Consider the following 27,263-nt stretch of genomic DNA (forward strand, 5'->3'; position numbering starts at 1 on the left):
GTCACCTGATCGAATCCAGGAAGCAAAGCGTAACAAGCACTGCAGTCTGACATCCCTGTAGTTATCGACAGAGAAAGACGAACTAGATCGATATCTTAGTTCATTAAGTCACACAGCGACACCATGGTTCAATGTTTCCTGATCCATACCGTTAACCCGGTAAGCACTCTGGCCCCCGGGGAGAGCCGCGTGCTCTACTCCCGTGTGTTTGGACCGGAGGAGGGCGCGCTGACCGGGGCGGACAGTGAACTGGGACCGGAACAGAGGCGGCTTCTGCAAAATGAGAAGGTAGCGGTGGTAGCGAGGTGAGCGACGGCCCTGGCACCTGTACTAGAAATACAATGTTGTTGCATGCAGTTTTGACATATAGGGAGGCCACTAACGTGACAATCCTGTAATGTCAAATATGAATGTGACTGCGTGAGCTTCTTTGAATGCACAATACTGTAAGTAGGTCATCGTCAACAGTAGTGTACTATATAGGGAATAGGGTTCCATAGGGCCCTGGTCAACAGTAGTGTACTTTATAGGGAATAGGGCCCTGGTCAACAGTAGTGTTCTATATAGGGAATAGGGTCCTGGTCAACAGTAGTGTTCTATATAGGGAATATGGCCCTGGTCAACAGTAGTGTACTATATAGGGAATAGGGTCCTGGTCAACAGTAGTGTTCTATATAGGGAATAGGGTCCTGGTCAACAGTAGTGTACTATATAGGGAATAGGGCCCTGGTCAACAGTAGTGTACTATATAGGGAATAGGGCCCTGGTCAACAGTAGTGTTCTATATAGGGAATAGGGCCCTGGTCAACAGTAGTGTTCTATATAGGGAATAGGGCCCTGGTCAACAGTAGTGTTCTATATAGGGAATAGGGCCCTGGTCAACAGTAGTGTTCTATATAGGGAATAGGGTGCCAGTTGGTACCCAGTTTAGAAAACATTTCCCCTGTGTTATGTTCTGCCTTCACTACGCCCAAGGCTACACAATCCTACCCCCAGCGGGCGAGGGGAGTTTGACGTGATTTGCATTGCTGGGTGGTAGCCCACACTCATAGCGTAATCTATACATATATCAACAAAAGTGGCGACAGGAAGTAGGCGCGCTGCTGGCTTGATGTTGAAAAAAGCGACTTGCCTCCGACTAGCAGCTGTTGTGTGGTGGCTGGTGGGGAGGAGGGCTGCTGCTTGACAGAGTTGGCTATCGCTGGCTCCCCGTTAATGACACGATGGGCGAAAAAGCTGTCGCTCGACTACTAGAGGGACACTGGCTCTCCCGAGGGCTCGTTGCTAACTGTCTGTGTCGACCAAACTTTCTCTCTCTTTCCATAATACCAGCTCTGTCTCTCAGGCAGGTGTGTAGTACAGTGACCCAGTCCTGTGTTGCTCATGCCGGGTGTTGCTAGCAGGTAAAATAACTCTCTCTCTCTCTCTCTACTCCATCCCTCTCTCAGGCAGGTGTGTAGTGCAGTGACCCTGTCCCGTGAGGCGTCAGGCCGGGTGTTGGTAGAGACCGTACTGGGAGAGGAGCTGGTAGCTCTCCAAGAGGCTGACAGCGGGGTTCAGCGGCTGGGGAGGGGAGAGCCCTGGGCTGGGGAGAGGAGTGCTCTGTGGCTGGGGGTCCAGAGCCTAGCCTTCACCCTGGTCACTGAGCCCCATGAGAACCTGCTTCTGGCTGAGGGGACCCTGAAGAACATCACCAGACACTGTCTGGAACATCTACGCATGCTGGGGACGGGGAGTGAGGTGAGAGATGTGCCGGATGGTCACTGGGTCCTAACCTTCACCCTGGTCACTGGGATCTAGCCTTCACCCTGGTCACTGGGATCTAGCCTTCACCCTGGTCACTAGGTCCTAGCCTTCACCTGGTCACTGGGTCCTAGCCTTCACCCTGCTCACTAGGTCCTAGCCTTCACCCTGGTCACTGGGTCCTAGCCTTCACCCTGGTCACTGGGTCCTAGCCTTCACCCTGCTCACTAGGTCCTAGCCTTCACCCTGGTCACTGTGTCCTAGCCTTCACCCTGGTCACTAGGTCCTAGCCTTCACCCTGGTCACTGGGTCCTAGCCTTCACCCTGGTCACTAGGTCCTAGCCTTCACCCTGGTCACTAGGTCCTAGCCTTCACCCTGGTCACTGGGATCTAGCCTTCACCCTGGTCACTGGGATCTAGCCTTCACCCTGGTCACTAGGTCCTAGCCTTCACCCTGGTCACTAGGTCCTAGCCTTCACCCTGGTCACTGGGTCCTAGCCTTCACCCTGGTCACTCTGGTCGCTGGGTCCTAGCCTTCACCCTGGTCACTAGGTCCTAGCCTTCACCCTGCTCACTGGGTCCTAGCCTTCACCCTGCTCTTTGGGTCCTAGCCTTCACCCTGCTCACTGGGTCCTAGCCTTCACCCTGCTCTTTGGGTCCTAGCCTTCACCCTGCTCACTGGGTCCTAGCATTCACCCTGCTCACTGGGTCCTAGCCTTCACCCTGCTCACTCCTGGGTCCTGGGTAGCCTTCACCCTGCTCACTGGGTCCTAGCCTTCTCCCTGCTCACTGGGTCCTAGCCTTCACCCTGCTCACTGGGTCCTAGCCTTCACCCTGCTCTTTGGGTCCTAGCCTTCACCCTGCTCACTGGGTCCTAGCCTTCACCCTGCTCACTGGGTCCTAGCCTTCACCCTGCTCACTGGGTCCTAGCCTTCACCCTGCTCACTGGGTCCTAGCCTTCACCCTGCTCACTGGGTCCTAGCCTTCACCCTGCTCACTGGGTCCTAGCCTTCACCCTGCTCACTGGGTCCTAGCCTTCACCCTGCTCCTGGGTCCTCACCCTGGGTCCTAGCCTTCACCCTGCTCACTGGGGGTCCTAGGCCTAGCCTTCACCCTGGTCACTGGGTCCAGCCTTCACCCTGGTCACTGGGTCCTAGCCTTCACCCTGCTCACTGGGTCCTAGCCTTCACCCTGGTCACTGGGTCACACCCTGGTCACTGGGTCCTAGCCTTCACCCTGCTCACTAGGTCCTAGCCTTCACCCTGGTCACTGGGTCCTAGCCTTCACCCTGGTCACTGGTATCTAGCCTTCACCCTGGTCACTAGGTCCTAGTCTTCACCCTGGTCACTGGGTCCTAGCCTTCACCCTGGTCACTAGGTCCTAGCCTTCACCCTGGTCACTAGGTCCTAGCCTTCACCCTGGTCACTGGGATCTAGCCTTCACCCTGGTCACTGGGATCTAGCCTTCACCCTGGTCACTAGGTCCTAGCCTTCACCCTGGTCACTGGGTCCTAGCCTTCACCCTGGTCACTAGGTCCTAGCCTTCACCCTGGTCACTAGGTCCTAGCCTTCACCCTGGTCACTGGGATCTAGCCTTCACCCTGCTCACTGGGTCCTAGCCTTCACCCTGCTCACTGGGTCCTAGCCTTCACCCTGCTCAATGGGTCCTAGCCTTCACCCTGCTCACTGGGTCCTAGCCTTCACCCTGCTCTTTGGGTCCTAGCCTTCACCCTGCTCTTTGGGTCCTAGCCTTCACCCTGCTCACTGGGTCCTAGCCTTCACCCTGCTCACTGGGTCCTAGCCTTCACCCTGCTCACTGGGTCCTAGCCTTCACCCTGCTCACTGGGTCCTAGCCTTCACCCTGCTCACTGGGTCCTAGCCTTCACCCTGGTCACTCTGGTCGCTGGGTCCTAGCCTTCACCCTGCTCACTGGGTCCTAGCCTTCACCCTGGTCACTCTGCTCACTGGGTCCTAGCCTTCACCCTGCTCACTGGGTCCTAGCCTTCACCCTGCTCACTGGGTCCTAGCCTTCACCCTGGTCACTCTGGTCGCTGGGTCCTAGCCTTCACCCTGCTCACTGGGTCCTAGCCTTCACCCTGCTCACTGGGTCCTAGCCTTCACCCTGCTCACTCTGCTCACTGGGTCCTAGCCTTCACCCTGCTCACTGGGTCCTAGCCTTCACCCTGCTCACTGGGGGAAAAAATAGTTTAAAAAAACAATACTCTTTGCAAATGTATAAAATAAATAACGGTATTATTCAGAATCTTGCTATGAGACTCAAACTTGAGCTCAGATGCATCCTGTTTCCATTGATCATCCTTGAGATGTTTCTACAACTTTTTATTTATTTATTTGATTTCACCTTTACTTAACCAGGTAGGCTAGTTGAGAACAAGTTCTCATTTACAACTGCGACCTGGCCAAGATAAAGCAGAGCAGTGCAACACAGAGTTACACATGGAATAAACAAAACATACAGTCAATAATACAGTTGAAAAATCTTTATACTGTGTGTGCAAATGAGGTAGGATAAGGGAGGTAAGGCAATAAATTGGCCATAGTGGCGAAATAATTACAATTTAGCATTAAACACTGGAATGATAGATGTGCAGAAGATGAGTGTGCAAGTAGAGATACTGGGGTGAAAAAAAAATAACAGTGGATGAGGTATTTGGATGGGCTAATTACAGATGGGCTATGTGCAGTGATCTGTGAGCTGCTCTGACAGCTGATGCTTAAAGTTAGTGAGGGAGATATGAGCAGAGAACTGGAAGGAAAGGCGGCCAAAGGAGGAATTGGCTGACCAATGAAATATACCTGTTTGAGCACGTGCTACAGGTGGGTGCTGCTATGCTGACCAGTGAGCTGAGATAAGGCGGGGCTTTACCAATCAATCAGTCAACTTGATTGGAGTCCACCTGTGGTAAATTCAATTGATTGGACATGATTTGTAAAGGCACACACCTGTCTATATAAGGTCCACAGTTGACTGTGCATGTCAGAGCAAACACCAAGCCATGAGGTCGAAGGAATTACTCTTAGAACTCTGAGACAGGATTGTGTCGAGGCACAGATCTGGGAAAGGGAATCAAAATAAGGTCCCCAATAACACAGTGGCCTCCAACATTCTTAAATTGAAGAAGTTTGGAACCACCAAGACTCTTCTTAGAGCTGGCCGCCTGGCCAAACTGAGCAATCAGGGGAGAAGGGCCTTGGTCAGGGAGGTGACCAAGAACCCAATGGTCACTATGACAGAGCTCCAGAGTTCCTCTGTGGAGATGGGAGAACCTTCCAGAAGGACAACCACCTCTGCAGCACTCCACCAATCAGGCCTTTATGGTTGAGAGGCCAGACTGAAGCCACTCCTCAGTACATGACAACCTGCTTAGAGTTTGCCGAAAGGTCCCTAAAGACTCTCAGACCATAAAAAAACAAGATTCTCTGGTCTGATGAAACCAAGTTTGAACTCTTTGGCCTGAATGCCAAGCGTCACGTCTGGAGGAAACCTGGCACCATCCCTACGGTGAAGCATAGGGGTGGCAGCATCATGCTGTTGGGATGTTTCTCAGCGGAAGGGACTGGGAGACTAGTCAGGATCGAGGAAATGATGAATGGAGCAAAGTACAGAGAGATGCTTGATGAAAACCTGTTCCAGAGCGCTTAAGACCTCAGACTGGCGTGAAGGTTCACCTTCCAACAGGACAATGACCCTAAGCACACAGCCAAAACAACGCAGGAGTGGCTTCAGGACAAGTCTCTGAATGTCTTTGAGTGGCCCAGTCAATGCCTCGACTTGATCCCGATCTAAGATCTCTGGAGAGACCTGAAAATAGCTGTGCAGCTATGAGTTTGAGAGGATCTGCAGAGAAGAATGGGAGAAACTCCCCAAATACAGTTGTGCCAAGCTTGTAGCGTCATACCCAAGAAGACTCGAGGCTGTAATCGCTGCCAAAGGTGCTTCAACAAAGTTCTGAGTAAAGGGTCTGAATATGTAAATGTGATATTTCCAATTTTGTTTTTATACGTACATGTCTGGAAACCTGTTTTTTCTTTGTCATTGGGGTTTTGTGTGTCGATGAGAGAAATATTTTTTCCAATTTAGAATAAGGATGTAACACAATAAAATGTGGAAAAGTCTGTGAATATTGAATGTTCATTGTTTTGTCAAAAATGGCTAATTGATGCACAGCAATATTCAAACCTTATATCTGATTTTCAATCAAATTTTTGTCAGAACTGAGACTAAACCATTCAGGAACACTCAACGTTCAACACTCAACACTTATTGGAAAGCCATTATGGTTTCTTTGGCATTAACATGTGTTCAGAAGAGTGAGGCAGAGCTTTTAAGTGTTTCCAGGTATTGTGGTGACAGCATCATGTTATGGTTATGCTTGTCATTACTACATCACTGACAGGGACTGGGGAGTTTGTCAGGATGGAAATAAATATGAGTAAATCCCAGGGACAAAGTTAGAGGGAAAACCTGTCTTCTGAAAACCCTCGGGTAGTTTTTATTTCCCAGTGAGACAATTACGTAATGTTTAATGCCAAAGACACACCAGAAGATGTTTTTCCCCCAAGAGGTGTTCTGTGTTTCTGATGGGTACAGCAATCATTCCTGCCTTAAATTTACTTTAAAATCGGAGAATATTTCTATCCCAACCAAATGTATTGAGCTCGAGTAATTTTGAGAAAAACACAAAATAATTGTTGCCCTTAGAGTTGTGCAAAGTTAGCACATTCTTATTCAAAATGATTCACAGCTGTAATGGCTGCCATGAAGTATTAACTCTAGAGGGGTGAAGACATACGCATCTTCGTCGTTTAGAAAAATATATAATTTGGAGAATATTTTTATTTATTTAACTTTGAAAATGTGGTGTAGATCGATTTAAAAGGGAATTCATATTTTTTCTCCTTTTTAAGATGTAATTGAAAGGCAGCAAAATGTGGAAACTGCTAGGGTGTGTAAACTTTCACTGTAGCATTCTGGGGGTTTATTTCTCTCCAGACCTGTTTGTTTTTAAGATCCTGGTTTCTCTGGAAGAAAGAGGAAGTATTTTGCTGTATGGTTTTGCACCTGTTGTGTTCTCAGCATGTGACCAATAAAGTTTTGTTTTATTCTTCAGGTCCTGTTGAAGAGTGACCGTATCGATGTCTTGCTCCACCGTCTATTACCACACGGTCAGCTGCTGTTCCTCAACCATCGCTTCACTCAGAGTCTGGAGAAGGAGCTGGCTAATTACATGGCCCAATGAGAGAGAAGGAGAGGATGGCGTATTATGCCAAAAAGAAAACGGCGAAAACTTAAAAAAAAAAACCCGAATAGCTTGTTGTTTAACTTAATGTTGAAAACATTTTTATCACGCCGCTCTCTAATGAACACTACCCTTGGAGAATAGGAGTGAACTACACGGACCTTCCTCTTCTGTCTCTTGGGATAGCACGGGCAAACAGGAAGTGGGTTGATACCACGGGCTAACAGGAAGTGAGTTGACCTGAGGGGTCCAGAACAGAAATACACAACTATCCATCACACAGAGACTGTTATTGTCACAATGCTGCATTCAATAATGGCCTGAAGAGTGACTGAACTGTCTCTCTGTCTGTGACCTTACCCATCCAGGAGATGGCAATTAACCTTTGTGGCATATTTGTCACGTGCTGAATACAACACGCCTTACTGTGCAATGCTTACTTACAAGCCCTTAACTATTTTTAAGAAAAATAAGAGTTAAGAAAATATTTACTAAAGTAAGGGGGAGTGGGAGGGGGGCGGGGTCAATGCAAATAGTCCAGGTAGCCATTTGATTAACTGTTCAGCAGTCTAATGGCTTTGGGGTAGAAGCGTTAAGGAGCCTTTTGGTCCTAGACTTGGCGCTCCGGTACCGCTTGCCGTGCTGTAGCAGAGAGAACAGTAGGACTTGAATGACTGGAGTCCTTGACAGTTTGTTGAGGCCTTCCTCTGACACCACCTTTGATGTACCAGGGCGCCGGGGAACAGTGGTTTAGATCTCTAGAGATTGGTAGATCTTTATGTTGATTGGTAGAGCTCTATGTTGATTGGAAGAGCTCTGTTGATTGGAAGAGCTCTATGTTGATTGGTAGAGCTCTATGTTGATTGGTAGAGCTCTGTGTTGATTGGTAGAGCTCTGTGTTGATTGATAGAGCTCTGTGTTGATTGGTAGAGCTCTGTGTTGATTGGTAGAGCTCTGTGTTGATTGGTAGAGCTCTTTTCTTGTGTTACAGCTTGAATTTAAAATGTATTAAATTGAGATTTTGTGTCACTGGCCTACACACAATACCCCATAATGTCAAAGTGGAATTTTGTTTTTTTGAAATTTTTACAAATGAATTAAAAGTGAAAATCTGAAATATCTCGAGTCAATAAGTATTCAACCCCTTGGTTATGTCAAGCCTAAATAAGTTCAGGAGTAAAAATGTGCTTAACAAGTCACATAATATGTTGCATGAACTCACTCTGTGTGCAATAAGTGTATGACATTATTTTTGAATGACAACCTCATCTCTGTACGCCACACGACATCTGTATGGAAAGCAATTTTTTTATTAAGTTGAACATGTGCTCTTTATGACAATGTTATTGGACCAAGTTACACTTCTCAAGAAGCACCAAAATGGTGGCATGACCCTACTACTACCATTACTACTGCCGTCACAACCATTACTACTGCTGTCACTACCATTACTACTGCTGTCACTACCATTACTCCTGCCGTCACTACCATTACTACTGCCGTCACAACCATTACTACTGCCGTCACAACCATTACTACTGCCATCACAACCATTACTACTGCCGTCACTACCACTACTACTGCCGTCACTACCACTACTACTGCCATTACTACTGCCGTCACTACCATTACTACTGCCGTCACTACCATTACTACTGCCGTCACTACCATTACTACTGCCGTCACTACAATTACTACTGCCGTCACTACAATTACTACTGCCGTCACTACCGTTACTACTGCCGTCACTACCGTTACTACTGCCGTCACTACCTTTACTACTGCCGTCACTATCGTTACTACTGCCGTCACTACCATTACTACTGCCGTCACTACCACTACTACTGCCGTCACTACCACTACTAGTGCCGTCACTACCATTACTAGTGCCGTCACTACCATTACTACTGCCGTCACTACCATTACTACTGCCGTCACTACCATTACTACTGCCGATACTACTGCCGTCACTACCATTACTACTGCCGATACTACTGCCGTCACTACCATTACTACTGCCGTCACTACTGCCGTCACTACCATTACTACTGCCGATACTACTGCCGTCACTACCATTACTACTGCCATTATTACTGCCGTCACTACCATTACTACCGTCACTACCGTTACTACTGCCGTCATTACCATTACTACTGCCGTCACTACTGCCGTCATTACCATTACTACTGCCGTCACTACTGCCGTCATTACCATTACTACTGCCATTACTACCATTACTACTGCCATTACTACTGCCGTCACTACTATTACTACTGCCATTACTACTGCCGTCACTACCATTACTACTGCCATTACTACTGCCGTCACTACCATTACTACTGCCGATACTACTGCCGTCACTACCATTACTACTGCCATTATTACTGCCGTCACTACCATTACTACCGCCGTCACTACTGCCGTCATTACCATTACTACTGCCGTCACTACTGCCGTCATTACCATTACTACTGCCGTCACTACTGCCGTCATTACCATTACTACTGCCATTACTACCATTACTACTGCCATTACTACTGCCGTCACTACTATTACTACTGCCATTACTACTGCCGTCACTACCATTACTACTGCCATTACTACGGCCGTCACTACCATTACTACTGCCATTACTACTGCCGTCACTACCATTACTACTGCCATTACTACTGTCGTCACTACCATTACTACTGCCGTCACTACCATTACTACTGCCATTACTACTGCCGTCACTACCATTACTACTGCCATTACTACTGTCGTCACTACCATTACTACTGCCGTCACTACCATTACTACTGCCATTACTACTGCCGTCACTACCATTACTACTGCCGATACTACTGCCGTCACTACCATTACTACTGCCATTATTACTGCCGTCACTACCATTACTACTGCCATTCACTACTGCCGTCATTACCATTACTACTGCCGTCACTACTGCCGTCATTACCATTACTACTGCCGTCACTACTGCCGTCATTACCATTACTACTGCCATTACTACCATTACTACTGCCATTACTACTGCCGTCACTACTATTACTACTGCCATTACTACTGCCGTCACTACCATTACTACTGCCATTACTACGGCCGTCACTACCATTACTACTGCCATTACTACTGCCGTCACTACCATTACTACTGCCATTACTACTGTCGTCACTACCATTACTACTGCCGTCACTACCATTACTACTGCCATTACTACTGCCGTCACTACCATTACTACTGCCATTACTACTGTCGTCACTACCATTACTACTGCCGTCACTACCATTACTACTGCCATCACTACCATTACTACTGCCATTACTTCTACCATTACTACTGCCATTACTGCTACCAATACTACTACCATTACTACTACCATTACTGCTGCCGTCACTACCATTACTACTGCCATTACTACTGCCATTACTACTACCAATACTACTACCATTACTACTACCATTACTGCTGCCGTCACTACCATTACTACTGCCATTACTACTACCAATACTACTACCATTACTACTACCATTACTGCTGCCGTCACTACCATTACTACTACCATTACTACTGCCATTACTACTGCCATCACTACCATTACTACTACCATTACTACTGTCGTCACTACCATTACTACTGCCATTACTACTGCCGTCACTACCATTACTACTGCCATTACTACTGCCATCACTACCATTACTACTGCCATTACTTCTACCATTACTACTGCCATTACTACTGCCATTACTACTACCAATACTACTACCATTACTACTACCATTACTGCTGCCGTCACTACTATTACTACTGCCATTACTACTGCCATTACTACTGCCGTCACTACCATTACTACTGCCATTACTACTGCCGTCACTACCATTACTACTGCCATTACTACTGCCATCACTACCATTACTACTGCCATTACTACTACCAATACTACTACCATTACTACTACCATTACTACTGCCATTACTACTGCCATCACTACATTACTACTGCCATTACTACTGCCATTACTACTACCAATACTACTACCATTACTACTGCCATTACTGCTGCCGTCACTACCATTACTACTGCCATTACTACTGCCATTAGTACTACCATTACTACTTGCCTAGAGAATTTTCAGCTATACATTTCTGTTTATTTACCACCACAGACAGATGCTGGCACTAAGACCGCACTCAGTCAGCTGTATAAGGAAATAAGCAAACAGGTAACCACTCACCCAGAGGCGGCGCTCCTAGTGGCCGGAGACTTTAATGCAGGGAATCTTAAATCAGTTCAATCAAATCTCTATCAACATGTTAAATGTGCAACCAGAGGGGAAAAAAAAATCTCGATCACCTGTACTTGACACACAGAGCATACAAAGCTCTCCCTCACCCTCCATTTGGTAAATCCGACCACAACTCTATCCTCCTCATTCCTGCTTACAAACAAAAATTAAAGCAGGAAGCACCAGTTACTCGGTCTATAACTGGCCAAAAGAAGCAGATGCTAAGCTATAGGTATATAGGTATTATAGGTATAGGTACTCTGCTATCACAGACTGGAACATGTTTTGGCATTCTTCCGATGGCATTGAGGAGTACACCAAATCAGTCACTGGCTTTATCAATAAGTGCACCGTAGACCACCATAGTCCCTGTGCCCAAGAACACAAAGGCAACCTGCCTAAATGATTACAGACCCGTAGCACTCACGTCTGTAGCCATGAAGTGCTTTGAAAGGTTGGTAATGGCTCACATCAACACCATTATCCCAGGAACCCTAGACCCACTCCAATTTCCATACCGCCCCAACAGATCCACAGATGATGCAATCTCTATTGCACTCCACACTGCCCTTTTATCAACTGGACAAAAGGAACACTTATGTGAGAATGCTGTTCATTGACTAGAGCTCAGCTTTCAACACCATAGTGCCCTCAAAGCTCATCAATAAGCTAAGGATCCTTGGACTAAACACCTCCCTCTGCAACTGGATCCTGGACTTCCTGACGGGCCGCCCCCCAGGTGGTGAGGGTAGGTAGCAACACATCTGCCACGCTGGTCCTCAACACGGGGGCCCCTCAGGGGTGCGTGCTCAGTCCCCTGCTGTACTCCCTGTTCACCCACGACTGCATGGCCAGGCACGACTCAAACACCATCTTGAAATTTGCAGACGACACAACAGTGGTAGGCTTGATCACGGACAATGATGAGACAACCTATAGGGAGGAAGTCAGTGACCTGGCCGGGTGGTGCCAGAATAACAACCTATCCCTCAACGTAACCAAGACTCAGGAGATTATTGTGGACTACAGGAAAAGGAGGACAGAGCACGCCATCATTCTCTGTTCATTCATGTTTATGGTTAATTTAACAAGCAAGGGAAACAGTGTTTAACCCCTTTACAACGAACAGCTGTGAAGTTATTTGGATTTTTATAAATGATCTTTGAAAGACAGGGCCCTGAAAAGTGACACTACTTTTTTTTAAACTACTACAACTACTGTCACTACCACTCCTACTACTGCTACTACCACTACTACTAATATTACTGTCACTGCTATTACTCCCACTACTACTACTACTGTCACTATTACTACCACTACTACTGCTGTCACTACTACTACTACTGCTGCTGTCACTACTACTACTACTACTACTTTCACTACTACTACTATTACTACTATCACTACCACTACTACTACTACTACCACTACTACTAATACTACTGTCACTACTACTACTACAACTACTGTCACTACCACTCCTACTACTGCTACGACCACTACTACTAATACTACTGTCACTACTACTACTACTAATACTACTATCACTACTGCTACTACTCCTACAACTACTGTCACTACCACTCCTACTACTGCTACGACCACTACTACTAATACTACTGTCACTACTACTACTACTAATACTACTATCACTACTGCTACTACTCCTACAACTACTGTCACTACCACTCCTACTACTGCTACGACCACTACTACTAATACTACTGTCACTACTACTACTACTAATATTACTATCACTACTGCTACTACTCCTACAACTACTGTCACTACCACTCCTACTACTGCTACGACCACTACTACTAATACTACTGTCACTACTACTACTACTAATACTACTATCACTACTGCTACTACTCCTACAACTACTGTCACTACCACTCCTACTACTGCTACGACCACTACTACTAATACTACTGTCACTGCTATTACTCCCACTACTACTGCTGTCACTATTACTACCACTACTACTGCTGTCACTACTACTACTACTGCTGCTGTCACTACTACTACTACTACTACTTTCACTACTACTACTATTACTACTATCACTACCACTACTACTACTACTACTACCACTACTACTAATACTACTGTCACTACTACTACTACTCCTACAACTACTGTCACTACCACTCCTACTACTGCTACGACCACTACTACTAATACTACTGTCACTGCTATTACTCCCACTACTACTGCTGTCACTATTACTACCACTACTACTGCTGTCACTACTACTACTACTACTACTACTACTACTACTACTGTCACTACTACTACTACTACTGTCACTACTACTACTACTGTCACTATTACTACCACTACTACTGCTGTCACTACTACTACTACTACTACTGTCACTACTACTACTATTACTACTATCACCACTACTACTACTACTACTACCACTACTACTAATACTACTGTCACTACTACTACTACTCCTACAACTACTGTCACTACCACTCCTACTACTGCTACGACCACTACTACTAATACTACTGTCACTGCTATCACTACTACTACTATTGTCACTATTACTGCTACTACTACAACTGTCACTACTACTACTACTGCTGCTGTCACTACTACTACTACTACTGCTTTCACTACTACTACTATTACTACTATCACTACCACTGCTACTGCTACTACTACCACTACTACTAATACTACTGTCACTACTACTACTACTCCTACAACTACTGTCACTACCACTCTACTACTACTGCTACGACCACTACTACTACTACTGTCACTGCTACTACTCACTACTACTGCTGTCACTATTACTACCACTACTACTGCTGTCACTACTACTACTACTACTACTACTACTACTACTGTCACTACTACTACTACTACTGTCACTACTACTACTACTGTCACTATTACTACCACTACTACTCACTGTCACTACTGCTACTACTACTACTGTCACTGCTACTGCATTACTACTATCACCTGCTACTGCTGCTACCTCTACCACTACTACTAATACTACTGTACTACTACTACTGTCTCCTACTACTACTGTCACTATTACTACTACTACTACTTTCACTACTACTGACCACCACTGTCACTACCATTACTCCCACTCTGACTGTCACTATTACTGCCCTGCTACTGCTGTCCACTACTACTGCATGTCTACTACTACTACTGCTACTACTGCTACTACTACCATTACTACTGCTGTCACTACTGCTACTACTACTGCTACTACCACTACTACTAATACTACTGTCACTACTACTACTACTCCTACAACTACTGTCACTACCATTACTACTGCCGCCACTGCTACTAATACTACTGTCACTGCTATTACCACTACTACTGCTGTCACTATTACTACCACTACTACTGCTGTCACTACCACTACTACTACTGCTACTGCTGCTGCTGTCACTGCACTACTACTGCTGTCACTACACTACTACTGTCACTATTACTACCTACTACTGCTGTCACTACTACACTACTACTGCTGTCACTACTACTACTATTACTGCTATCACCACTACCACTACTACTGCTGCCACTACCACTATACTGCTGTCACTACTACCACTACTACTACAACTACTGTCACTACCACTCCTACTACTCACTACTGCTACTACCATTACTACTACTGTCACTGCTATTACTCACTACTACTGCTGTCGCTATTACTACCACTACTACTGCTGTCACTACTACTACTACTGCTGCTGTCACTACTGCTACTACTACTACTACCACTACTACTGCTGTTACTACTATCACTGCCGTCACTACCACTACTACTGCCGCTACTACTAATACTACTGTCTACTGCTACTACTACCACTACTACTGCTGTCACTACCACTCCTACTACTGCTCGTCACTACTACTACTGCTGTCACTGCATTACTCACTGCTACTGCTGTCACTGTACTACCACTACTACTGCTGTCACTGCTGCTGCTACTACTACTGCTACTACTGCTGTCACTGCTGCTGCTACTACTGTCACTACTGCTGCTACTGTCACTATTACTACCACTGCTACTCTGTCACTACTACTACTACTACTACATGTCACTGCTACTACCATTACTACTATCACCACTACCACTACTGCTGCCGCTGCCACTAATACTACTGTCACTACTACTACTACTCCTACAACCACTGTCACTACCACTCACTACTACTGCCGTCACTACCACTAATACTACTGTCACTACTACTGCTGCTACTACTACTGTCACTACCATATTACTGCCGTCACTACCACTACTGCTGTCACTACCATTACTACTACTACTACTGCTGTCACTACTACTACTACTACTACTACTACTACTACTGTCACTACTACTACTACTACTGTCACTACTACTACTACTGTCACTATTACTCCCACTACTACTGCTGTCACTATTACTACTACTACTACTGCTGTCACTACTACTACTATTACTACTACTGCTTTCTCTACTACTATTACTAATGTCACTACTACTACTACTGCTGTCACTATTACTACCACTACTACTGCTGTCACTACTACTACTACTGCTGTCACTACTACTACTACTACTACTGTCACTACTACTACAATTACTAATGTCACTAATATTACTACTCCTGTCACTACTATTGCTACTACTGTCACTGCTATTACAACAACTAATACTCCTACTGCTGTCACTACAACTACTATTACTACTACTGTTACTGCTATTACGACAACTAACACTACTACTATTATTCTCCACAAATACTACTTCTACTACTGTCACTGCTAACTAATTCTAATACTACTACTACTGCCGCAACTACTACTACTACTACCGTCACTACTACTACTATTACTACAACTGTCACTACCACTACTACTCTTACTGTCACTACTACTACTACCGTCACTACTACTACTACTGTCACTACTACTACTGCTGCTACTATTACCTCTACTACTGCCGCTACTACTACTACTACTACTACTACTGTCACTACTACTACTATTACTACAACTGTCACTATCACTACTACTCTTACTGTCACTACTACTACTACTACTACTGTCACTACTACTACTGTCACTACTACTACTGCTGCTACTATTACCTCTACTACTGTCACAACTACTACTACTCTTACTGTCACTACTGCTACTATTACTACTACTACTACTGTCACTACTCTGACCACCACTGTCACTACCACTACCTCTGACTTCACTACCATTTCTTCCTCCTACAATACCATTACTACTACCATTACTACTGCCGTCACTACCATTACTACTACCATTACTACTGCCGTCACTACCATTACTACTGCGGTCACTACCATTACTACTGCCATCACTACCACTACTACTGCCGTCACTACCACTACTACTGCCGTCACTACCATTACTACTGCCATCACTACCATTACTACTGCGGTCACTACCACTACTACTGCCATCACTACCACTACTACTGCCGTCACTACCACTACTACTGCCGTCACTACCATTACTACTGCCGTCACTACCATTACTACTGCCATCACTACTGCCATTACTACTACCGTTACTACTGCCGTCACTACCACTACTACTGCCGTCACTACCATTACTACTGCCGTCACTACCACTACTACTGCCGTCACTACCACTACTACTGCCGTCACTACCATTACTAAATCCGTCACTACCACTACTACTGCCGTCACTACCACTACTACTGCCGTCACTACCACTACTACTGCCGTCACTACCATTACTACTGTCACTACCACTACTACTGCCGTCACTACCATTACTACTGCCGTCACTACCACTACTACTGAACCAGGTCACTACCACTACTACTAACAGAACACCGTCACTACCATTACTACTGCCGTCACTACCACTACTACAGAACAGTTGAAACTGGACCATTACTACTGCCGTCACTACCACTACTACTGCCGTCACTACCACTACTACTGCCGTCACTACCACTACTACTGCCGTCACTACCACTACTACTGCCGTCACTACCACTACTACTGCCGTCACTACCATTACTACTGCCGTCACTACCATTACTACTGCCGTCACTACCACTACTACTGCCGTCACTACCACTACTACTGCCGTCACTACCACTACTACTGCCGTCACTACCACTACTACTGCCGTCACTACCATTACTACTGCCGTCACTACCATTACTACTGCCATCACTACCACTACTACTGCCGTCACTACCATTACTACTGCCGTCACTACCATTACTACTGCCATCACTACCACTACTACTGCCGTCACTACCACTACTACTGCCATCACTACCATTACTACTGCCGTCACTACCATTACTACTGCCGTCACTACCATTACTACTGCCATCACTACCACTACTACTGCCGTCACTACCACTACTACTGCCGTCACTACCACTACTACTGCCGTCACTACCACTACTACTGCCGTCACTACCATTACTACTGCGGTCACTACCACTACTACTGCCGTCACTACCGTTACTACAACCATTACTTCCATTACTACTGCCGTCACTACCATTACTACTGCCGTCACTACCACTACTAATGCCATCACTACTGCCATTACTACTACCGTTACTACTGCCGTCACTACCACTACTACTGCCGTCACTACCATTACTACTGCCGTCACTACCATTACTACTGCCGTCACTACCATTACTCCTGCCGTCACTACCATTACTACTGCCGCCACTACCATTACTACTGCCGTCACTACCACTACTACTGTCATTACTACCATTACTACTGCCGTCACTACCATTACTACTGCCGTCACTACCATTACTACTGCCGTCACTACCACTACTACTGCCGTCACTACCACTACTACTGCCGTCACTACCATTACTACTGCCGTCACTACCACTACTACTGCCGTCACTATCATTACTACTGCCATCACTACCACTACTACTGCCATCACTACTGCCATTACTACCATTACTACTGCCATCACTACCGTTACTAGTACCATTACTTCCATTACTACTGCCGACCCTACCATTACTACTACCGTCACTACCATTACTACTGCCGTCACTACCACTACTACTGCCGTCACTACCACGACTACTACCATTACTACTGCCGTCACTACCGTTACTACTGCCGTCACAACCACTACTACTTCCGTCACTACCACTACTACTGCCGTCACTACCACGACTACTGCCGTCACTACCACTACTACTGCCGTCACTACCACTACTACTGCCGTCACTACCACGACTACTGCCGTCACTACCACTACTACTGCCGTCGCTACCATTACTACTGCCGTCACTACCATTACTACTGCTGTCACTACCCATAAAACAACTAATAATTTACAACAATAAATACTTCAATACTAGTAATCACACCACATTTACTTCAGTAAATGTCATTCTGTTGAGTAGGCGAAGGGGTTTGTATCATGTAGAGTAGGGAAGGAAGTCATCCTAGTATTTAAACAAAGAATGGTTGTATCGCATAGCTACTTAAATCAGCATAATGCTGGGGTTGACAGATAGAACAAGGTGCCAGATGTGTCCTTAGAGGAGAGGCGTGCCCTTGAATGAGTCCGCAGTATTTGTTGCTGTGTTGAGTATGTGATTTTCAGTCAGGAAGATGGGTTATGAAGTGTGTATTGTGTGTGTGTGTGTGTATATTGTGTGTGTGATGTTCTGTCATGAGGATGTTATGAAGTGTGTATAGGGTAGTGTGTGTCCTGGCTGGTCTCATCATCTTGCTCTCTGACTGGACAGGAGGTGACAGTTCATCACACTCCTTCAGACTCTCTCATACTTTAAAAATCTTGCCTAGCAAGCAGTCATCGTCATGAATCAAGTTGACAATCTACAGCCAAATCCACTTTTCAATACTTGTCATATGAAGAGAAACTATACATAAAATGTATCGGTGCTCATCCGCCATTGGACATAAACGTTACACAACAAGTTAAAAAAGATAAAACATTCACAACTTCATGGACCAGAAAAAGGTTGAATACATTGACTGTCAATCCTGCCGCGTTCTTGAAACTGGAAACTTGGAAATCTCCGATTTCAGTGAGTTCAAGACAACTGGAAACTTTGGGGGGAAAAAAACAGTTCTGACTGGGAAAATTCGTTTTCAAAGGTCATCCAACTTGGAATTCCCGAAGATCACTGACCTCATGATTTTACTGTGTTTTTCCCCAGTTCCCGGTTGGCTTGAAATCACCATGAATCCAGAGAATGCAAGACTTTGATGACAAAATTTGCCTACGAAGGATCGCCGAGCCACCTTTGTTGTTCTGTTCTCACTTGAACAGAAAGTCCAAAATGTCTTATGTGCTGCTGCATAAATGATGTAATATGCCAGGGAGATATGTAGACTGTTCTGTCTTGGTGGTGCACATGTCGCCTGTAGCCTGTTTCAGAGAAATGGCAGCATTGAATATTGTAAGAGCTTTCTTTCCGTTTATTTATCCCATGGTTCTGACTTGGTGTACAGGGAGGATACTTTATGAACGGCCGATGTTCTGAATTCTGTCACTATACATTTAAAAAGTGCTGAACAAATAGTTATATTGACCACGTCCGTCCTAGCTTCTTCGTTAGTTTTAATCAAAATTACGGATAGGCTCTTATCTTCTCGTCGTTCCCTTATGCAGTAGTTTGTACATCTCAATTGTCAGTAGAAACCATCTGTTTAAGCAAGTCAGCCATATCCGCTATCTGTTTTAAAAGGTGGCAAATGAGGCTGAACTGTTTCTCTGCAGGACGAGGCTCCGCTGACAGCCAGGAGTAGCAGTGATAAGGATTCACTCCATGGTGCTGAACAAAGGCTCTGCTGTTGGGACAGCTTTATGATATCACCACTGATATATATCAACAAAACAACTATACGTGGAATATAATACACACAACATAACTATACCTGGAATATAAAACACACACAACATAACTATACCTCGAATATAATACACACACAACATAACTATACCTGGAATATAATACACACAACATAACTATACCTGGACTATAATACACACAACATAACTATACCTGGAATATAATACACACAACATAACTATACCTGGACTACAATACACACAACATAACTATACCTGGACTATAATACACACAACATAACTATACCTGGAATATAATACACACAACATAACTATACCTGGAATATAAAACACACACAACATAACTATACCTGGACTATAATACACACACAACATAACTATACCTGGAATATAATACACACACAACATAACTATACCTGGACTATAATACACACACAACATAACTATACCTGGAATATAATACACACACAACATAACTATACCTGGAATATAAAACACACACAACATAACTATACCTGGAATAAAATACACACAACATAACTATACCTGGAATATAATACACACAACATAACTATACCTGGAATATAATACACACAACATAACTATACCTGGAATATAATACACACACAACATAACTATACCTGGAATATAATACACACACAACATAACTATACCTGGAATATAATACACACAACATAACTATACGTGGAATATAATACACACACAACATAACTATACCTGGAATATAATACACACACAACATAACTATACCTGGAATATAATACACACAACATAACTATACGTGGAATATAATACACACAACATAACTATACCTGGAATATAATACACACAACATAACTATACCTGGAATATAATACACACACAACATAACTATACCTGGAATATAATACACACAACATAACTATACCTGGAATATAAAACACACAACATAACTATACCTGGAATATAATAAACACACAACATAACTATACCTGGAATATAATACACACAACATAACTATACCTGGAATATAATACACACAACATAACTATACCTGGACTATAATACACACACAACATAACTATACCTGGAATATAATACACACACAACATAACTATACCTGGAATATAATACACACAACATAACGATACCTGGAATATAAAACACACAACATAACTATACCTGGAATATAATACACACACAACATAACTATACCTGGAATATAAAACACACACAACATAACTATACCTGGACTATAATACACACACAACATAACTATACCTGGAATATACTAATTGACTTGACAGTACCCTGCCTGTATATTGTCTCGCTATTCTTATTTTACTTCTGCTCTTTAATTAATTGTTTCAATTCTAATTCTTTTTTGTCTTTTTTTCAACGGTGTTGTTGGTTAGGGGCTCGTAAGTAAGCATTTCACTGTAAGGTCTAATACACCTGTTGTATTCAGCATTTCACTGTAAGGTCTACTACACCTGTTGTATTCAGCATTTCACTGTAAGGTCTACTACACCTGTTGTATTCAGCATTTCACTGTGAGGTCTACTACACCTGTTGTATTCAGCATTTCACTGTGAGGTCTACTACACCTGTTGTATTCAGCATTTCACTGTAAGGTCTACTACACCTGTTGTATTCAGCATTTCACTGTAAGGTCTACTACACCTGTTGTATTCAGCATTTCACTGTAAGGTCTACTACACCTGTTGTATTCAGCATTTCACTGTGAGGTCTACTACACCTGTTGTATTCAGTATTTCACTGTAAGGTCTAATACACCTGTTGTATTCAGCATTTCACTGTGAGGTCTACTACACCAGTTGTATTCAGCATTTCACTGTGAGTTCTACTACACCTGTTGTATTCAGCATTTCACTGTAAGGTCTACTACACCTGTTGTATTCAGCATTTCACTGTGAGGTCTACTACACATGTTGTATTCAGCATTTCACTGTGAGGTCTACTACACCTGTTGTATTCAGCATTTCACTGTAAGGTCTACTACACCTGTTGTATTCAGCATTTCACTGTAAGGTCTACTACACCTGTTGTATTCAGCATTTCACTGTGAGGTCTACTACACCTGTTGTATTCAGCATTTCACTGTAAGGTCTACTACACCTGTTGTATTCAGCATTTCACTGTGAGGTCTACTACACCTGTTGTATTCAGCATTTCACTGTAAGGTCTACTACACCTGTTATATTCGGCGTATGTAACTAATAACATTTGATTTGATGGTAATATTCTCAGGTGAGTCCCGAATTTAGTGTCTCTCTTCTCAATATGGAAATCTCCCAAGTCATGCCTTACAGGCGAGGGGTTTTGGGGCATTTCTGTCCCCCCCCCCCACACACACACACATTTCACTGCCATACCAGAGTTACGAGAGAGTCAAATCATTAAAGCTACATTTTAATTGACGGGTTCCATTTAAAACGGGATCCTTTTTAAATTTGCATAATATACTCAGCGTGCTTTATCCGTTTAGAGACTTTAGGGCCATGTTAAACAGCCCAGATAATTATTAGCGGTGGTTGGATTGTTGCGGTGACCGTTATTACCTCCACACCAGCAGTCATGAGTCATGCCCTCAGTAACATGACATGTGACTCCTTCCTCTCTGGACATGCGATGGTAGATCCTCGCTAATGACCGTCGGGTCACTAATGGCCCTATTGTTCCTCGAACCACTCTGACATCAATGTGAATGCGTATAAAATCACATCCAACACACTTATCATCAAAACAGTATGGTGCTTTTACAACTCACCTCACCGCGATGATTCATTTGAAGAAAGAAGTTCAACAGCAGGTGGAAACTGAGTGTAAAATATGGTAGTTGTGGGTGTTGTTTCAAAGTCTAACCCAACGAAATGGACTGCGCTTTCTAAGGGCATGATTCATTCAAAAGACCCATACACATAGAACTCAGACATTCCTAAATAGAGCTCATATAGAGCTCATACATTACTATATAGAGCTCATACATTACTATATAGAGTTCATACATTCCTATATAGAGTTCATACATTCCTATATAGAGCTCATACATCACTATATAGAGCTCATACATTACTCTATAGAGCTCATACATTACTATATAGACCTCATACATTACTATATAGAGCTCATATAGAGCTCATACATTACTATATAGAGCTCATACATTACTATATAGAGCTCATACATTACTATATAGAGCTCATACATTCCTATATAGAGTTCATACATTCCTATATAGAGCTCATACATTACTCTATAGAGCTCATACATTACTATATAGACCTCATACATTACTATATAGAGCTCATACATCCCTATATAGACCTCATACATTACAATATAGAGCTCATACATTCCTATATAGAGCTCATACATTACTCTATAGAGCTCATACATCACTATATAGACCTCATACATTACTATATAGAGCTCATATAGAGCTCATACATTACTATATAGAGCTCATACATTACTCTATAGAGCTCATACATTACTATATAGAGCTCATACATTACTATATACAGCTCATACATTACTATATACAGCTCATACATTACTATATAGAGCTCATACATTACTATATAGAGCTCATACATTCCTACATAGAGTTCATACATTCCTATATAGAGCTCATACATCACTATATAGAGTTCATACATTCCTATATAGAGCTCATACATCACTATATAGAGCTCATACATTACTATATAGAGCTCATACATTCCTACATAGAGTTCATACATTCCTATATAGAGCTCATACATCACTATATAGAGCTCATACATTACTCTATAGAGCTCATACATTACTATATAGACCTCATACATTACTATATAGAGCTCATACATCACTATATAGAGCTCATACATTACTCTATAGAGCTCATACATTACTATATAGAGCTCATACATTACTATATAGAGCTCATACAATTCTAAATAGAGCTCATACATTACTATATAGAGCTCATACATTACTATTTAGAGCTCATACATTACTATACAGAGCTCATATAGAGCTCAGACATTACTATATAGAGCTCATACATTACTATATAGAGCTCATACATTCCTATACAGAGGTCATACATTACTATATACAGCTCATACATTACTATATAGAACTCATACATTACTATATACAGCTCATACATTATATAGAGCTCATACATTACTATTTAGAACTCATACATTACTATATAGAGCTCATATAGAGCTCATATAGAGCTCATACATTACTATATACAGCTCATACATTATATTGCGTCATACATTACTATGTAGAGCTCATACATGCCCTAACCTGAATATTGAATGTGCCATTTTTATGCATGATGGATGCTACGCTCCTAACTTTCAACCCATTAGTCTGGGGGGGAACGTAAAGGTCTCGGTGATGCTGTTGTTTCATTGATTTTATTTTACCTTTATTTGACTTGGCAAATCAGTTAAGAACAAATTCTTATTTTCAATGACGGCCTAGGAACAGCGGGTTAACTGCCTGTTCAGGGGCAGAACGAAAGATTTGTACCTTGTCAGCTCAGGGATTTGAACTTACAACCTTTCATTCACTAGTCCGTTTACTAGCTCTAACCACTAGGCTATCCTGCGTCCCTTACAGTTAGCCTACTATTATAGTGAATGTGATTTGGAATAGCCTAGTAATGTGGCATTTGATATATTTTCTTAATAAATAGGCTAACACATTAACTTAGCTGCAGGTTATCTCTCACCAGCCTGTGTTTCCATCTCCTCTCTCCTCTCTCCCTCTTCTTCATTCCTTTATTGAGCGAGCAAAGAGAGGGGCTGTCAATATGTTTTGTTGTGAAAACATGTTTACCATCGATGTTCCCAAAACAGATTTAACTTGGTTTCCCAAATTGAGCACTCGGGTAGCTGCAGGAACCGGGTTGGAGAGCCCACGGCATACAGAGTACTGGGTAGCTGCAGGAACCGGGTTGGAGAGACCATGGCATACAGAGTACTGGGTAGCAGAAACAGGGTAGGAGAGCCCATGACATACAGAGTACTGGGTAGCTGCAGGAACAGGGTAGGAGAGCCCATGACATACAGAGTACTGGGTAGCTGCAGGAACAGGGTAGGAGAGCCCATGACATACAGAGTACTGGGTAGCTGCAGGAACAGGGTTGGAGAGCCCATGGTATATAGAGTACTGGGTAGCTGCAGGAACAGGGTAGGAGAGCCCATGGCATACAGAGTACTGGGTAGCTGCAGGAACTGGGTTGGAGAGCCCATGACATACAGAGTACTGGGTAGCTGCAGGAACCGGGTTCGAGAGCCCATGACATACAGAGTACTGGGTAGCTGCAGGAACAGGGTTGGAGAGCCCATGACATATAGAGTACTGGGTAGCTGCAGGAACAGGGTTGGAGAGCCCATGACATACAGAGTACTGGGTAGCTGCAGGAACCGGGTTCGAGAGCCCATGACATACAGAGTACTGGGTAGCTGCAGGAACAGGGTTGGAGAGCCCATGACATACAGAGTACTGGGTAGCTGCAGGAACCGGGTTCGAGAGCCCATGACATATAGAGTACTGGGTAGCTGCAGGAACAGGGTAGGAGAGCCCATGACATACAGAGTACTGGGTAGCTGCAGGAACAGGGTTGGAGAGCCCAAGACATACAGAGTACTGGGTAGCTGCAGGAACCGGGTTGGAGAGACCACGACCTACAGAGTACTGGGTAGCTGCAGGAACAGGGTTGGAGAGCCCATGACATACAGAGTACTGGGTAGCTGCAGGAACAGGGTTGGAGAGCCCATGACATACAGAGTACTGGGTAGCTGCAGGAACAGGGTTGGAGAGCCCATGGCATACAGAGTACAGGAACAGGGTAGGAGAGCCCATGGTATACAGAGTACTGGGTAGCTGCAGGAACCGGGTTGGAGAGCCCAAGACATACAGAGTACTGGGTAGCTGCAGGAACAGGGTTGGAGAGCCCATGGCATACAGAGTACTGGGTAGCTGCAGGAACAGGGTTGGAGAGCCCATGGCATAAAGAGTACAGGAACAGGGTTGGAGAGACCACGACCTACAGAGTTTCGGTGGAGAACCACCTGTCGTGCAGCGAGAGGCTTCACGCTCCTCAAACAATGGTTGATGTGTGGAGTGAAATGTGTTCTTATAAGCCCAGACATTTCTATATGTAATCCTGTGTGAAAGCAGTGTTTTGATGGTTGCTGCTAAAAAGAGGAGGATCCCAGCTGCTACTATATTTACTTCTCAGCTGCTTATACTGTGCTGACACTCAGCTACAAACTGGAGCAGCCTATGAAGAACTAACCGGTATATATTCACTATTCGAGTGCATGTGGAAGACTTGTATTTTTCCATCACTGCCCCTGTTCCTGACTATTTGATAATGGAGCATTCTAAATCTAAACTAATTTGACATATTAGTAAAGACCAGATTAAACCGAGAATAGTCTGATGGGTGAAAATTTGATGACTTGATGAGAGAACAGCGTGTGCAGCCTGAGGCAAGGAACAGAGGGCAAGCTTCTTTTGAGACTTTCTCAGATCATCATGCCAATGCCCATATATGTATTGATTTCTGAGACATTCTAACGTTTGTATAATTCATAACTAAAGTTTTCAAAGAACTCTTAATATAGCATACAGAACCTGTTTCAAATGATCACGTTTAACGCTCAACATAGCCACTTCACATGCGCACTCTCTCCGGAATGGGAAAAATATTCTTTCTATTTTTTTTTTCAGCTAAATTAAATTATATTCCGATTACTATAAACTCATAAAATAATGGCACGGGGAATTAACAAGCCTACAGCCTATGACATGGCGCATAGCCAGTTAACTTATAGTAGACAAACTCATATTCTGTTCTTCTGAAATACATTTTCTTCATACCACGTTAATTTAGACCTGTATAAAATAAGTAATATATTTTTGTGATAGTGTATATTAAATGTATTTATTAAAATTTGATTTGATTTATATTCCGACAGTGGCTTGTATACATGGAGGCCTGGATATGTTAATATTGTTTATGTAATTAATGGTAATTAATGGTTAATTACCATTTCTGC

General features: G+C 43.8%; 2 protein-coding genes across 2 annotated transcripts; one reads left to right on the forward strand and one right to left on the reverse strand.

Moving 5' to 3' along the window:
* Positions 1-8,120, forward strand: ap5s1 (adaptor related protein complex 5 subunit sigma 1). Its single transcript, XM_064953081.1, has 3 exons — positions 1-305; positions 1,449-1,740; positions 6,875-8,120. The coding sequence occupies exons 1-3, from the start codon at positions 124-126 to the stop codon at positions 7,001-7,003; spliced, it is 603 nt and encodes a 200-aa protein (XP_064809153.1). The 5' UTR covers positions 1-123; the 3' UTR covers positions 7,004-8,120.
* Positions 7,224-26,205, reverse strand: LOC135526875 (dentin sialophosphoprotein-like). Its single transcript, XM_064955543.1, has 9 exons — positions 26,032-26,205; positions 25,408-25,805; positions 16,187-16,402; positions 15,592-15,887; positions 14,963-15,125; positions 14,470-14,720; positions 14,075-14,216; positions 13,182-13,897; positions 7,224-7,243 (listed from the first exon to the last, which is right to left on the reverse strand). Exons 1-9 carry the CDS (start codon positions 26,203-26,205, stop codon positions 7,224-7,226), a joined length of 2,376 nt encoding a protein of 791 aa, XP_064811615.1.
* Positions 26,206-27,263: the final 1,058 nt, after the last annotated feature.

This window comes from Oncorhynchus masou, chromosome 32 (assembly GCF_036934945.1).
Source record: "Oncorhynchus masou masou isolate Uvic2021 chromosome 32, UVic_Omas_1.1, whole genome shotgun sequence".
Taxonomy (NCBI): Eukaryota; Metazoa; Chordata; class Actinopteri; order Salmoniformes; family Salmonidae; genus Oncorhynchus; species Oncorhynchus masou.

Coding starts and splice junctions, on each gene's coding strand:
- ap5s1 (XM_064953081.1), top strand. CDS start 124: ATGGTTCAATGTTTCCTGATCCATACCGTTAACCCGGTAAGCACTCTG. Junction 306..1,448: donor AAGGTAGCGGTGGTAGCGAG/GTGAGCGACGGC, acceptor TCCCTCTCTCAG/GCAGGTGTGTAGTGCAGTGA. Junction 1,741..6,874: donor TGCTGGGGACGGGGAGTGAG/GTGAGAGATGTG, acceptor TTTATTCTTCAG/GTCCTGTTGAAGAGTGACCG.
- LOC135526875 (XM_064955543.1), bottom strand. CDS start 26,205: ATGGGCTCTCCAACCCTGTTCCTGCAGCTACCCAGTACTCTGTATGCC. Junction 16,403..25,407: donor CTGCAGCTACCCAGTACTCT/GTATGCCATGGG, acceptor AGGTAATAGTAG/CAGCAGTAGTAGTAGTGACA. Junction 14,721..14,962: donor AGCGACAGCAGTAGTAGTGA/GTAATAGCAGTG, acceptor GTAGTAGTGCAG/TGACAGCAGCAGCAGTAGCA.